At 43.5% G+C, this 16,794-nt stretch overlaps 1 protein-coding gene across 1 annotated transcript in view; it reads right to left on the bottom strand.

Moving 5' to 3' along the window:
* Nucleotides 1-16,794, bottom strand: part of casq2 (calsequestrin 2) — a 31,156-nt gene that overhangs the window by 9,398 nt on the left and 4,964 nt on the right. Inside the window, exons 3-7 of the mRNA XM_055644672.1 lie at nucleotides 12,568-12,668; nucleotides 9,477-9,588; nucleotides 5,360-5,433; nucleotides 2,097-2,227; nucleotides 1,159-1,204 (exon numbers count right to left, since the gene is read on the bottom strand). Coding sequence (XP_055500647.1) covers nucleotides 1,159-1,204; nucleotides 2,097-2,227; nucleotides 5,360-5,433; nucleotides 9,477-9,588; nucleotides 12,568-12,668 — 464 coding nt within the window. The remainder of the gene's footprint in view (nucleotides 1-1,158; nucleotides 1,205-2,096; nucleotides 2,228-5,359; nucleotides 5,434-9,476; nucleotides 9,589-12,567; nucleotides 12,669-16,794) is intronic.

Raw genomic sequence — 16,794 nt, 5'->3', positions numbered from 1 at the left:
GCTGAAAATGTTTTCCATTGTGGACTGTGGGGGTTTTTGTTCTCTGGCTTCCCCAACTCGAGAATCATCTAAGCCTGTCCAATCCTTTAAGAATTGTACCTCCTCCTCTCCATACCCCCTGATCTCTTTAGCCACAAGGGCCACATCTAACTCCCTCTTAAATATTGCCTTCTATGGCAGAGAATTCCACAGAATCACAACTCTCTGGCTGAAAATGTTTTTCCTTATCTCAGTCCAAATTGGCCTCCACTTTGCTGGTTCAATACTATTAAGATAGACTCGGCTTGTACTCGCTAGAATTTAGAAGATTGAGGGGGGATCTTATAGAAACTTACAAAATGCTTAGATGCAGGAAGATTGTTCCCGATGTTGGGGAAGTCCAGAACAAGGGATCACAGTTTAAGGATAAGGGGGAAATCTTTTAGGACCAAGATGAGAAAAACATTTTTCACACAGAGAGTGGTGAATCTCTGGAATTCTCTGCCACAGAAGGTGAGGCCAGTTCATTGGCTATATTTAAGAGGGAGTTAGATGTGGCCCTTGTGGCTAAAGAGATCAGGGGGTATGGAGAGAAGGCAGGTACAGGATACTGAGTTGGATGATCAGCCATGATCATATTGAATGGCGGTGCAGGCTCGAAGGGCCGAATGGCCTACTCCTGCACCTATTTGCTATGTTTCTATGTAAGATTATAATATTTTAAATACAGTTCCGCCGATCTGTGGCATCTACTTTAGTTTAGCTTAGGGATACAGCATGGAAATAGGCTCTTCGGTCCACTGAGCCTGCGCCAACCAGTGATCACCTGTAGACAAGCTTTATCCTACACACTAGGGACAATTTACAGAAACCAAGCCAGCATGTCTTTGGAGTGTGGGAGGAAATCCATGGCGTCACAGGGAGAACGTGCAAACTTCTGAATGTGTAGAGAGGACTCGTAATCACGATTGAACCCTGGTCTGTAAGGGAGAAACTCTATCGCTGCTCTACTGTGCTGCCCTTCATTCACTTCATCTTCTTTGTCACCTCTGGCAACTTGTTCCTCAGTCCACATTGTGTCCATTCCTTTTGCTTTCACATCTTTCTCGCTGGAAAAGTGAATCGACCAGTCTCCCACCTTTACCAATTGCTAGATAGGAAATATGCCATTTGTCTTACCCATGTCTCAAACACGTCTTCCGGACGCAACTTCCTGAGAGTTGATCTGAAATCAGAACAATCACAGTGTCAAAGGCAGGTACTATCCTGCAGCAATAAAGAATGATCAGGCAACATATTCTTGAGATAGACACAAAATACTGGAGTAACTCAGCAGGTCAGGCAATATCTCTGGAGAATGTGGATATGTGACATTTCAGATTGGGACCCTTCTCCAGAATGACTTTTCAGGTCTGGACCTTTCTTCAGCCATATTCTTACTTTTGCTAGTAAGCATGGAGTCTCACTTAATGTTGATAAACTACCTCACCGCTGCAATAAATAAGATTTTCAGACAATTAGAAAACACATTGTCCAGTTGGAGCAACTGAGGATGATCTAGTTCTTCAGGGCCACCTACTAAGAACGTCGATAAGCCCCACCTTTACTATTTACAGAAGTAAGTACTCAATGGATCATCAGTTCATTCCATGATGAATGAATGAATGAAAGAATGAATGAATGAATGAATGAATACGTTTATTGGCCAAGTATTCCCATACAAGGAATTTGCCTTGGTGCTCCGCCCGCAAGTGACAACAACCTACAGTGACAGTTAGGAATGACACATAAAACACTAACCATTAATAATAAAACATTATTGATTAATTGTGAAACACAACTACCAATTATCTAGTAAGGTCCTAACCCGAAATGTCGTTGGTCCATTTTCCACCACAGATGCTGCCTGACCCACTGAGTTCCTTCACCAGTTTGTGTTTTGCCAAAATGCCCAAGAAACTCAGCGGGAAAGGCAGCATCTGTGGATGGAAACTGACTGACGACTGAAGAAGGTCCAGACCCTCCACAGACGTTGCCTGGCCCGTTGAGTTCCTCCAGCATGTTGTGTTTTCGCTCAAGATTCCAGCATCTGCAATTCCTGTGACTCAATTATCTACCTTTTGTGTTCTTGAATAAACTCCACGATTTCCTCCTCTGAATGGGGTTTATCGGGAATAGTGATTGAATCATCCATGAAAGGCTCGTAGAAATCCACCTCATTCATCTTCAGTGAAAGTTTCTTTGCAACCTACCCAGGCGGGAATCAGCGTAACAAAGGGAAGAACTGAAAAGATTAAACTTGCACAAAAACCTCATCATAACAAATTGTAAGTTGCCTTTGACATGAATTCATAGCTCATCAAAACAGGAAATCCACTAGAAACAATGTAAAGTGTTGATTGTAAAATACAGCATGGAAACAGACCCATCGGCCCATCGAGTCCACGCCGACCATCGATCACCCGTTCACAATACATCTGTGTTACCCCACTTTCTCATCCACTGCCTACACACCAGGGACAATTTTTTCCAGAGACAGATTTCCCTGTAAACCTGCACATCTTTGGGATGTGGGACGAAACCGGAGGACCTGGAAGAAACCCACGCAGTTCTAGGGAGAACGTGCAAACTCCACACAAACAGCATCCGAGATCAGGATCGAACCTGGTTCTCTGGCGCTGCGAGGCAGTGGCTCTACCTGCTGCGCCACTGTCGCCTCTTCACTTTGATCAATACAAATGTTTAATGTGCCTCAGAGAAATCATGAAAAATCTAAAAGATACATTGTCGGGTATATTTAACAATAATGGAAGCTGCAACAGCATTCTCTTCTCTTGAATGTTATCTACATACATATTACTATATCACAACAATTTGTATTTATTACATTTCATACATAGAAAAAAAACATGAAAATATATAAGTTTTTAAAATTACATTAAAGAGCAGTTGGTAGCGCTGCTGCCTCACAGCGCCAGGGACTTGGGTTCGATCCTGACCTCAGGTGTTGTCTGTGTGGGATTTTTATGTGTTTCCTGTGACTGCATGGGTTTCCTCTGGGTGCTTCGGTTTCCTCCCACATTCCCAAGCCGTGCAGGTTTGCAGGTTAATTGACCCTCTGTAAATTGCCCTCCAGTGTGTAGGGAGTGGATGCGTAAGTGGATAACATAGAATTGGTGTGAACGGGTGATCGATGGTTGGTGTGGACTTGATGTACTAAAGGGGCTATTTCCATGCTGAATCTCCAAATTATTTTTTTTTAAGTTGTACACGAAATGTATTATGTTGCATATCATGATTAAGATATATGTACAATGCTTCTAATAAAAAAAAGAAAAAAATTAAAACAATATTTACATATTTAAAGGTTAATTTCCTATGATGTGTTACAAACACTTTCTGCAAAACTTTCAGTCACAATTTCTCTGCCGAATCCTGGTCTAATTAAAGCGAGGCTCGCCTTAGTAAAGGTTTAGAAGGATATGAGCCAAACACAGGCAGGTGGGACTACCATAAATGGGGCATCTTGGTCAGCATGTGCCGAAAGGCCTGTTTCGATGCTGTAGAACTCTATGATTATGACCTTTACATAGAACATTGAACACTGCAGCAAAGGAACTGGTCCTTCAGCTCGCAATATCCGTACCTAACAGGTTAAACCCCTACCCTCTGCCTACATATATACATGATCATCCACTCCCTGCATATCCATGTGCCCATCCAAAAGCCTCCTCAATGCCTATCGTATCTGCCTCCACCAACACCCCTGGCACCGTGTTCCAGGCGCCTCCACCCTCTCTGTACAATTTGACCTTAATTCTAGACATTTATCGGTGCTCTGAGACCCTTAATAGCATTATTGAAGTAAACTCTATTAATGATCAATTAAGGGCGGCACGGTGGGGCAGCGGTAGAGTTGCTGTATTACAGCGCTTGCCGCACCGGAGACCCGGGTTCGATCCCGACTACGGGTGCTGTCTGTACTGAATTTGTACGTTCTCCTCGTGACCTGCGTGGGTTTTCTACAAGATATTCAGATTCCTTCCACACTCTGAAGCCGTACATGTTCGTAGGTAAATTAGATTGGTAAATATAAAAATTGTCCCCAGTGTGTGTAGGATAGTGTTAATGTGTGGGGATCATTGGTCGGCGCGGACCCGGTGGGCTGAAAGGCCTGTTTCTGCATTGTATCGCTGAAACTAAAACTAAAAACTAAAACTAAAGCACTTTAAATTGTTGCGAGTCCCACAATTTTGACATATTTTCTTTGTAAGTATGGTTCCTAATATATTCTGTGTGGAGAATCTCTTAGAATTCCATCCCATTATTCTGAACTACCCAAGTGTCAGATAAAAAATAGCTCTGTTAAGGATTGATCCTAAATTATAAAAGCATTAATCAAAGCCTCTTCTAAATTAGATCTCTACTAATAATTTCTCTTGGAGCCATAATGACATGCTGCCAAATCAGTGGCTTGATGCAAACCAGTGTACAATGAACAATGCCTCGAAATGTACAGTTTAGTTTAGGATGTTTTCACAGTACTGAGCGTGCTTGCTAACCAGTCAGCGGAAAGACTATACATGATTACAATTGAGCTGTCCACAGTGTACAGATACAAAGGGAATAATGTTTAGTGCAAGATAAACTTCAGTAAAGTCCAATTAAAGTCTCCAGTGAGGTAGATAGTAGCTCAGGACCGCTCTCTTGTCATTGATAGGATAGTTCAGTTGCCTGATAACAGCTGGGAAAAAATTTGTCTCTGTATCTGGAGGTGTACATTTTAGTCCAGAAGTGTTTTAAAAACTAGTTTGTACAGAGGTGGTGAAACATTCTCTCTATTGTGCATCCTAGCCTCCTCGATGTAGAGGGTAACATTTATGAGGCTTACATTTTAATGCTCTGAACACATCAAACCACAAAATTTCACACTTAAAGTTCCTAACCTTTTCCAAAGTTCCAAACCTTAAAGTTCCTAACCTTTCACTACTTAAAAAAGAATGCTCAGATCTTTTTGTTTCTTTAGGTCTAAAATTGATGACCTCACTCTTAACTATGTTGAAATCCATCTGCCACTGTTTTACCCTTTCACTTTGTCTATCAAAGGGCCTTTGTAATGTTATGCTGCAGTCTGAACTATACACTGTGACACCCATCTCTGTTTTCATTGGTACACTAGGATATATGGCTCTCTATTGTGAGGTCTAAGTCATTAATAAATAAAGTGAATAGTAGAAGTCCCAGCATATATCCTTGCGACAGTCAATCCGATTAGAATACATTCTAATTACGCCCACTTTCTGACTTTTCTCGATTTAAACAAATTCCCAACCCTGTCAACAATTTGTTTTTGCTTTAATTTTTAAGTTTAGTTACTCACCCCTTTATTAAAAGTTGCAAAAAACCTGATGTAAGGATGGAAGTGTTCAGCTGCGTCTTCAAAGGCTTTGTAATCTGTGTGCGAAAGAGCGGGAGAGAAAGGAAGATGCAAAGATGGAAGTGGAGATTAGAAAATGTGAAATATTGTGAAAAGAGACGTCATTGTCTAATGACAGTTTGCACTGGCTCCAAATTACCCTGGAGTGGAATCAAGAGGAAAATCGGGGGAAATTGGAAGTTCGTATTGCCTTGTGCAAGATTAGTTTAGTTTAGTTTAGTTTAGTTTAGTTTAGTTTATTGTCATGTGTATCGAGTAATAGTGAAAAGCTCTTTTTGCATGCTATCCAGTCAGGGGAAAGACTAGACATGATTACAATCGAACTGTCCACAGTGTTCAGATACATGATTCAAGGGAATAAGGTTTAGTGCAAGATAAATCCAATAAAACCTGATTAAAGATATTCCGAAAGTCTCCAATGAGGTAGATAATAGCTCTGGACTGTTCTCTAGTTGTTGAAAGGACGGTTCAGTTGCCTGATGACAGTTCATACAGCTTGGAAATAGGCCCTTCAGCCCAACTTACCCACACTGACCAACATGCATCATCTGCACTAGTCCCACCTGCCTGTGTGACAGGGTAAATGTGTCTGAATCCTCTGCTAATGAAGAGCTGACCTTTCTTGGGGAGACACAGGGAACTGTAGATGCTGGAATTCTGTGTAGGACATAATGTGCAGGAGTAACTCTACGGGTCAGGCAGCTTCTGTGGAAGAATTGGACAGGCAATGTTTTGGGTTGAGATCCTTCTTCATGCCGATTGTAGAAGCGGAGTGGTGGAGGTGGGGTGGGGGGGGGGGGGGGGGGCAGAAAGCTGGAAAAGAACGGTGGGGGTGGGACAAAACTCGGCAAGTGATAGGTGGTTACAGGTGATTTTTGTTTGGATTGGCAGATGGGTGGATAAATGCAAAAGGGTTTAAAAAAGAGACAAGGAGACACAAAGAGTGTAAGATAAGGAGAGAAGAAGAGTGGAATGTAAAGCTGGAGGGGGGTGGGGGGAATAAAGGTGGAAAGTGACAGGCATGGAGTTGATTTTTGTTTGAGCACAGATCAAGATCCTGAGTTCTTGCAAATACGTCCTGAAATTGGGAACCCCCCCCCCCCCCCCCCCCCCCATTCTCCTTCACTGGATATTTTGGGGTGAGACAAAGGCTGTGCCTGCATAGGAGGCCAAAACGATCAGTGTCCAGGTCTCACTAATGTTCTGCTCTTGCGGTAGACATCGGCTGAACTCACATAGGAAGAAGCCAACATTGTGATGAAAATTCAGAGCCTTTTTATCCACCTGACCCTTGTGTGGGGATGCAATGATTCCACCTGTCTCCTTCTGTGCCTCCAAAATACTAGGTTTGAAAGCAGGAGGTTTGGAGCACAGAGGGATGAGGGATAATCTTATAGAGGTGTATAAGATCATGAGCGGAATAGATAGGGTAAATGCACAGTGTCGTTTACCCAGAGAAGGGGAATTGAGAACCAGAGGTTTAAATTGAGGGGGAAAAGATTTAACAGAAACCTGAGGGGCAACCATTTTACACAATAAATGGACGAGCTGCCAGAGGAGGTAGTTGAGACGGGCACTATCACAATGTTTAAAAAACATTTGGACAAGTATATGGATACAACTGGTTTAGAGGGATGTGGGCCAAATGCAGGCAGGTGGGACAAGTGTAGATGGGATATGTTGGTCCGCATGGGTAAGTTGGGCTGAAGGGCCTGTTTCCACACTGCATGTCTCTATGACTATATGACTCTATGGAAGGAGCAACTGTTAATAACGCTGCCTACAATGAATAATTCTTATATATATATATATATACTGTACTGTATACATTGAATTAACTGTATACATTGAATTAACAATTACAAATCATGCATTACAAACAAACTTAAAAGATATTAAAAAACATGTTCCCCTTTAACCAACTGAGAGTAATATAATACATCATAAATTGCTGCTATTTTTTCCATGGGCATAATTGGCGAATGATATAAGGCATCAGAGTTAAAACATGACTCTCAGTGGTCTCAGTAAAGCAGACTGATAATGGATGGAGGACTTCAGGCAATGAAAGGACAGGCTATCGTGTAACCTGCAGCTGCTTATATTAATACATCACCAGGGAATATTTTACCAATTTCAAGAATCCAAACAATGAGATTTTGGTTCTAACTATTTTAAAATCAGGCAACCAGTCAGACCAGTACCTTTTTTTAGAACTTTTGCAAAGCAATGTTAATATTTTACAGCATTCTAGTTTTAAGATTGATTTTCAGAGGTGTCAAAACTGGCCCCAATATTCCTTTTGGTAATTTGAGTTATATTTGTTCTGCAAAATGACAAAATAGAAATGACTGTACAAACAGATTTGTTCAAATTGGATTTTACTGGATTTTATCTTGCACTAAATGTTTTTCCCTTCACCATGAATCTGTTCACCGTGGACCAAAGATCTAGTATCTTTGCTGAGGACGACCTGACTGTAATTATGTATAGTATTTCCGCTGACTGGTTAGCACACAACAAAAAGCTATTCACTGTGCTTCGATACATGTGACAATAAACTAAACTATACTAAAAAATAACTGATTATTATTTTAAGAGAAGATGTTATCAGATTAATGCCTCAATTAAAGTAGTAGCCTCATTAAAGCACCGTGGACTACTTCATTGTAATCATGTATTGTATTTTCACTGACTAGATAGCACGCAACAAAAACATTTTAAATTCACTCTACCTTGGTACACGTGACAATAAATAAACTAAATTCTAAACTCTAATTCATACTTTATGGGTTTAACGCTAACCAAGTATAGGAAACCTGAAGGGCAACTTTTTCTCTCAGAGGGCAGTGGGTATATGGAACTAGCTGCCACAGGAGGCACTTACTATAACAGCATTTAAAAGACACTTGGACAGGTACATGGATAGAAAAGGTTTAGAGGGATGATTTGGGTTGAAGGGTCTGTTTCTTTGCTGTATGACTCTATGATTATCTTATACCACGCTGTGTTTGTGGATCTCTTCAAGTTTAATGATGTTTTGTATTTCGTTCACAGAACAAGTTTCTATAAAGCATAGATTCACGAGACTTACAGTGAATTTAAATACCTTCACAAAACTTTAGCAATGACCAGAAGTTCCATTTTGTTTAGACCTCAACGTTATGTAAAAGTCCAGTAAACGTTCAGAATAAGGGACCTCGATATAGCGGATTTCGGTTATAGCGGACCGAGGCTCTTGTTGCACTGCCCTCCCACTTCCGCCAGTAGCCCAACGAGCTGGTGTCACGTGGCGTGTTTCATAGCTACACGGTGGCACACGAGGTACAGACCTGTGTTCAAACCCATACTCATGTTTGCACGTTCTCCCCGTAACCGAGTGGGTTTCCTCTGAGTGCTCCGGTTTCCTCCCACATCCCAAGGACGTGCGGGTTTGTGGGTTAATTTGTCCTCTGTAAACTACCCTTGTGTGTAGGGAGTCAATAACGCAGGTAGGTAGTGGGATAACATAGAACGAGTGTGAACGGGTGATCAATGGTCAGCTTGAATTCGGTGGGCCTAGGGGCCTGTTTCCATGTTGTATCTCTAAACTGACAGCGGAAGAGTTGCTGCCTTACATGTCAGAGACACAGGTTCAATCCTGACTATGGGTGCTGTCTGTACAGAGTTTGTACATTCTCCCCGTGACTATGTAGGTTTTATCCAGGTGCACCTGTATTCGAAAGGCATTCAGGTTTGTAGGTTACTTGCCTTCTGTAAATCGTTCCTTGTATGTAGGAAGGATCAAATTGGCCTTGGTAACCATTGTAAATTGTCACTAGTGTGTAGGATAGTGCTAGTGGATGGCCAGCACAGACACGGTGGGCCGATGGGCCTGTTTCTGCGCTAAATCTCTAAACTAAACTGAAACTAAACCAAACTGCTAAAAATTCAACAGCTAAGGGAACCTTAAAAGAACATTTAAGGCTAAATCTTTTAACTTTTAAAGTGAAATCTTTCCGTCAAAATGTACATCAGCACCACGGGTCCTGGGGAGTGGGAAATGTTTGTGGTAACTCACTTTCAGAAGATTCACTTTTAAAGTATCCAATCAATTTAATAACTTCATCTGTCCTCTCGAAAGATCGAACCTCTGCCCGGGTTTCGATGAGTTCCACAGGGTCTTCAGTCACCTGTTGTCAAAAACCAGCTTTGTTAAAACATTACATCTTCTTCACCCCTCTCTCATTCCCTCTTCTCCCCTCTCCCCTCTCCCATCAGGCAAGCAGTACAGACGCGTGAAAACGCATACCTACAGATTCAGAGACAGTTTCTTCCCAGCTGTTAACAGGCAACTGAACCATCCTACCAACAACTAGAGAGCAGGCCTGAGCTACTATCAACCTCATTGAAGACCCACCGAACTACCATTAATCGGACTTTACTGAACTTTATCTTGCACTAAATATTATTCCCTTGTATCCTGTATCTGTACACAGTCTTACAGCTGACTGGTTTGCATACAACAAAAAGCTTTTCACTGTACCTCGGTACACATGACAATAAACTAAACTAAACTGAACTGAAGTAAACTAAACTAAGTCTATAATATCGTACCTACAAAATTCCGAGCTAAACATGTTTGTAAATGAAGACACAAGGAACTGCAGATGCTGGAATCTGGAGCATAACACACAGTGCTGGAGGAACTTAGTAGGTCAAGCAGCATCTATGGAGGGAATGGACCTATGATTTTTCAGGTTGGGACCCTTCGTCCCTCCACAGATGATGCCTGATCCACTGAGTTCCTCCAGCACTTTGTGATTTGCTCAAAATTCCAGTATCTGCTGTTCCTTGTGTCTCCAGTAAGAAGCCCTGTCTTTAATTGTGCTTGTGGGGAGGGGGGGGGGGGGGGGCTGGATGGATTAATAAAAGATGGGCTGTTCATTTAAAGAGACAGTGTTTCTATTCTATTATCTACATGGAATACCATATACATGGAGGGCTCCTGATCAGTTTATCTTGACATCATGTCCGGCACACACATTGTGGGCCGAATGGCCTGTTCCTATGCTGTACTTTTCTATGTTCTATATCCTAATGTAGTCTTGGAGGATCTGTCATGTCACCTATCCATGTTCTCCAGAGATGTCACCTGACCCGCTGGGTTACTCCAGCACTTTGATTTGTTTTTTTTGTAAACCGCACCTGCAGCTCCTTGTGTCTTCTCCTATTTTACGTTGTGCAGCTTTGGTATTATCGGCTCACAGCCATCTGTTCCTCAACCTGTAACTCCCAATGTTATTCATAACCGCAAATCCAACACGCTCTTTTTAACCTCAAGATATGAATTGATTTATTGACATGTCCAGCTGTGATTCTGAGTGTAGACACTATTTCTGGAGGCTGCACAGGTGCAAAGTGGTCAATTTTGTTTTCTGACATCCCCTGTGCCCTATTTCAATGATAAGCTATTTGGATATAAGATAATTATGGATAATGTGCTGTTTTTATCTTATCAAAGGTTGGTCGTTGTGGAGCCAGGGAGGTAGAAATTATGTGTTTAAGAAGGAACCGCAGATGCTGGAAAATCGAAGATACAAAAAAATGCTGGAGAAACTCAGCGGGTGCAGCAGCATCTATGGAGCGAAGGAAATAGGCAACGTTTCAGGCCAAAGCTCTTCTCGACCTGGAACGTTTCCTTCACTCCATGGATGCTGCTGCACCCGCTGAGGTTTCTCCAGCATTTTTGTGTACCCAGGTAGAAATTATGTGTTTAGTTTAGTTTAGAGATACAGCGTGGAAACAGACCCTTCAGTCCGTGCCGAGTTCTATGTTATCTTGCTTTCTCATCCACTCCCTACACACTGGAGACAATTTACCAAGGCCAATTAATCTGCAAACCTGCAGGTCTTTGGGGTGTGGGAGGAAACCAGAGAAAACCCCACACTGTCACGGAGAAAACGTACAAACTCCACACAGAGAGCACCGAGGTTAAGATCAAACACGGGTCTCTGGCACTAAGGCAGCTACTGCGCTGCTGTGTCACCCATTGTGCCAGAATGTGTGGTACCTAGGTGATGTCATAGAGGTGCTTAAACAAATGTTTAATCTAAAGTCTCTCTTTAGAGGACACTCCCTCTTCTCCCCTCTCCCATCAGGCAAGAGATACGGTGTCGGCTTCGGCGGCGGCACAGCGCTGGAGCTCCGGTGAGCTGAAGATCGCTGAGGAAAACATCGCGGAGCTGCGGGACTGTGGAACGACCAGCTGCGGGCGGCGGCGCTGAACTTTACACCGGGAGCCTGGGATCTCTAGATGAGATCGCCAGTTGTGAAGCTCCAACCGGCGCGGCCTTGTTGGCTTCGGAAGCCGCGGCCTCCAGTACGGAAGCGGCCGTTCCAGGGTTCCCAAGCCGCTGAGAGGACTCTCCTGACGCCGGAGCAACATCACCTGGCGAGAACGGCCTGGAACATCGGGCCTCCGTAGAGGCTACTGTGGAGGCCTTAATAGGCCCGACTATGGGTGAACTGGGGTTGGGGACTGGACTTTGTGCCTTCCTTCATAATGGGAACCATTGTGGGGGGATGTTCTTTATGTTTAAAACTCTTATTAATGTTATGTCTGTATCCTTTTTTTATGTGCTGCAAAATGGCAAGAAGCATTTCACTTCACTACACCTAGGTGTATGTGAATGTGACCAATAAAATACCTTTGATACCTTTGATAGAAGTGTGAAAATGCATCCCTCCAGATTCAGGGACAGTTTCTTCCCAGCTGTTATCAGGCAACTGAACCATCCTATCACCAATGGGTGAGTGGTCTTGATCTCCCATCTACCTCATTGGGGACCCTCACTGGAATTTATCTTGCACTAAACGTTATTCCCTTTAACCTGTATCTGTACACTGTGGATGGTTCGATTGTAACCATGTATTATCTTTCTGCTGACTGGTTAGCATGCAACAAAAGCTTATCACTGTACCTCGGTACAGGTGACAATAAACTAAACTAAATTAAACTAAACTAAACACAGCTATGAATAACATGTAGATATGGGCAAGGTGCCTATGACCATGAGACCATGGAATACAAAATTGAGAAAACAAAACATGTTAATCTTGAAAATAAGGCCACACAAGGCAATAGTGTCAATGATTGTTATTTTACTCACGTCTAGAAGAAATGATACCAGGACATCAGGAGACAGCTCACCATCATACTCAATCAGGTGATCGCCTTTAAAGATATACACACTCCCAACTTCTATCAGACCTGTGAAGAAACAGGAACTGTAAGTGGAATAGAGAATGGTTAGGTCAGACTACTACAATGTACAGTAAACCATGGTTATAACAGGCTATGGCGGGAGGGTGGGGGGTAATGGTGTCCATCATTGCTGATTGTCTGTTATAACCGAGTAAGAGATTATCATTGTGCGGCACAGTGCCACAGAGGTAGAATTGCTGCCTTACAGAACCAGAGACTCGGGTTCGATCCTGACCTCGGCTGCTGTCTGCAAAGGGCCTGTCCCACTTGCGTGTCCTTGGCACGCAAATTACGTGACCTCGTGGCCGTGTTGAGGCGTATGGGCATTGTATGTCCGTGCGGGGGCGGTCTCACTTAGAAGCGCGGAGGGGTATGTAGTTGTGCGCGACATTGCTCGGGGCTCCGAAATTCTTGCAGTGAACTAAATCTTTGCGCGCCAACGGCCTGTCGCGTAACTGACGGCCAAAGTGGGACAGGTCCCAAGACCCTGGTGCGACGCAACGTCTCACCTTCAACAGCAGCAGAAGCAGACAAACGATCGCCGAGCTCGGCCTGGGGCTCACGGCCGTTGCGGTCCGGATCCGCCCCCACTTCTACTCCCAGAGCGGGGCCAAGAAAATTGAAGATAGACACAAGATGCTGGAGTAACTCAGCGGGACCGGCAGCATCTTTGGAGAGAAGCAATGGGTGACATTTCGGGTCAAGACCCTTCTTTTCAGACTGAAGAAGAGTCTCGACACGAAACGTCACCCATTGCTTCTCTCCAGAGATGCTGACGGTCCTGCTGAGTTACTCCAGCTTTGTGTCCATCTTCAAATGACGTCACATGCTCCAGACGCCTGTGCGCACGCATGTAATCGCGCCCGACCTTCGCAGGACCATCACGGCTCAACGCGACCACGATGTCGCGTAATTTGCGTGCCAAGGACACATAAGTGGGACAGGCCCTTAACGAGTTTGTATGTTCTCCCTGTGACCGCGTGGGTTTTCCCCAGATGCTCCACATTCCACATTCCAAAGACAGGTTACAAATTGTCCCTCATGTGTGGGATAGAACTAGTGTACTACGTGCTCTTGGTGGGCCAAAGGGCCTGTGCCCACGCTGTATCTCTAAAATTAAAACTGGGTTCGATCTTGACCACGGGTACAGTACTGTCACGCATAAAATTCTTCTCCGTAAAATAACTTTTATATTAAGGCGCCAAAAAAACTTGATTTTTAATGGTATTTTTTTAAATGATCCGATAGCATTCTCCCCATCCCACTCCCCCCAGAAAAACAATAAGGTGTGGCACATAGGTGCGGGGATAGAGTTGCTGCCTCACAGTGCCAGAAACCTGGGTTTGATCCTGACTATTGATGCTGCCTTTACGGAGTATACACGTTCTCCCTGTGACTGCGTGGGTTTTCTCTGTGTGCTCTGTAAATGTGTGGATAGAACTAGTATATGGGAGATCATTTCCCTGCATGGACTTGGTGGGCCGAAGGACCTGTTTACATGCTGTATCTCTAAACTAAACTCTAAAGCTCTCATGTGGTTATTGATACAAATTAATCCAAGTTATAAATGTGGATGTACATTTAAAAGACACTTTGACGAGTGCATGGATGGGAAAGGTTTGGATGGATGTGGGCCAAACGCGGGAAATAGAACTAGCTTAGAAGGGGCGCCTTGGTTGATATGGACGAGTTGGGCTGGGCCAGTTTCTGTGGTGTATGATTCTATTTCAAATGCAACTATTCAATAAAATTGCAATGAGTAAACTCATCTAAAATTATTTTCAGCAACGTCTGTCTTTATTTCTATGTGTGTTTCCTTGAGATAGACGGAGTACAGAGTCATAATACCCCAGTCCCGCAGTAATGGACAGCGTAATAAATAACTCAAAAGCCATTAAGGATTTTTCAGATTCCTTCCATTTGTTATCAACAGAATGTGTAACGTCTGAAAAGATGGAACACACACCACCTCCGCACTATGATCCTCGATTCCAATCATGCACAGTAGCGCAGCTGGTAGAGCCGCTACCTCACAGCACCAGAGACCGGGGTTCGATTCTAATCTCGGGTGCCGTCTATGTGCGGAGTTTGCACATTCACCCTGTGACAGGCCCAATTTCCTCCCACATCCCAAAGACGTGCGGGTTTGTAGGTTAATTGGTCCTCTGTAAAGTGTCCTAAGTGTGTAGGGAGTGAATGAGAAAGTGGGATAATGTACAACTAGTGTGAACAGGTGATCGATGGTCAACATGGGCTCAATGGGCTGAAGGGCCTGTATCCACCCACCCATCCATCCATCCATCAATCAATCAATCAATCAATCAATCAATCAATCAATCAATCAATCAATCAATCGCTCGATCGATCAATCGATCGACCGATCGCTCAATCACTCAATCAATCAATCAACTGACCAACTGAGCTATTAGCCGACCCATCGATCAATCCATCGATCGATCCATCCATCAATCAATCACTCAATCTTACTTTGCCCTCATTCATTTAATCATAGTCATATTATGTCAGAAGTTACAGCAAATGAAACCAAGGATTTGAGGGGACGTCAAACATATGTATCTTCTTAGTTGATCAGACTGAACAAGCTGGGCTGAGAATTAGAATCAGTGAATTTATTGCCACGTCATGCTTATAAAGTGAAATGGGTGGAAAGAACGATTGGATTAGAAGCATTTACTTAAATGTTAAAACATTTCTTATATTTCAAATTGATATCTCAATAAATTAAATTTACACAGATAGTGAATATCCTTCAATGCCTAGTGACATCCTAGGAGGATGTTGCCAGGACTCGCGGACCTGAGCTGCGGGGAGTGGTTGGGTAAACTAGGACTTTATTCCTTGGAATGCAGGAGGCTGAGGGGTGATGTTATATAGGTGTACAAGATCATGAGGGAATAGGTAGCATGAATGCACAGGTTTTTTCTTATCCAGGGAAGAGGAATCAAGAACCAGAAGACATAGGTGAGACAGGTAAGATTTCATAGGAACTTGAGGGGCACCTTTTTCACAGAGGATGGTAGGTATATGGAATAAGCTGCCAGAGGAGGTAGTTGAGGCAGGTACTAGAACAACATTAAATAGACTCTTGGACAGGTACATGGACAGAAAAGGTCCAAATGCAGGCAAATGGGACTTAGTTAGTTGGGACATCTTGGTTGGCATGGACGAGTTGGGCGGTGGGCCTATTTCCATGCTGGATGAGTATAACTCTATGACTAATGTCAAATATGTTGCTTGACAGTAATCCATCATGATGCCAGAGGAGGTAGTTGAGGCAGGCACTAATACAACATTTAAAATGTACTGGGACAGGTACACGGATAGGAAAGGTTGAGAGGGATATGGGGCAAACACAGGCAGGTGGGACTTGCGTAGTAGGGGCATCTTGGTCCACATGGGCAAGTTGGGCTGAAGGGCCTGTGCCATGCTGCATGACTCTAGACTCTAATCAATGTTTATCAATGTCTACTAGATCATTAAAAGGATCCTTATGGGCCTGTCCCACTTGGCAATTTTTTAGGCAACTGCCGGGGAGTGTCATAGTCGTAGCAGGTCGCTGAAAAAACGGCGACAACCTACGTCATCCTGGCGACAACCTACGTTAGGCGAAGTCAAGCTAAGCTCATTGGCGTAAAAAACCCACTGTCGCCGAAATATTTTCAACATGTTGAAAATTTTGTGGCGACCAGAAAGACGCCACGACTTTTTGCGCGACTGAGGAGACTACTCCTAGCGACCACCAGCGAACATGTGGCGACAAACTAGACAAACTGTAGTTGCCTAAAAAATCGCCTAAGTGGGACAGGCCCATTAGATGTAAATGGACAAGCGTTAACCCACAGGGACAGAGTTGCGTGTCTCTACATGTAATGCAGGATGCTTTCCAAAATTGATACAGCATGTTTTTAGCTGAAGGGCATTCCTTACACAAATGTGGCCATCCCAATTATTGTGGCTGGGAATCATCTTTGATGCCTTCAGACAAGCCATGTCTAAACATTGACTACTGTTGCAACATGAACGGTGGCATGGAATCAACTGTTGATAATGAAAGGTGGAGGGAGCAGTGGTCATTTATTGTTGCAGTGTTTAGTTTAGTGAATCAGCATGG

The sequence above is a fragment of the Leucoraja erinacea genome, chromosome 13 (assembly GCF_028641065.1).
Source record: "Leucoraja erinacea ecotype New England chromosome 13, Leri_hhj_1, whole genome shotgun sequence".
NCBI lineage: Eukaryota > Metazoa > Chordata > Chondrichthyes > Rajiformes > Rajidae > Leucoraja > Leucoraja erinaceus.
Note: the sequence above shows the minus strand (reverse complement) of the source record. Positions and strands in the feature narration are given on the sequence as shown.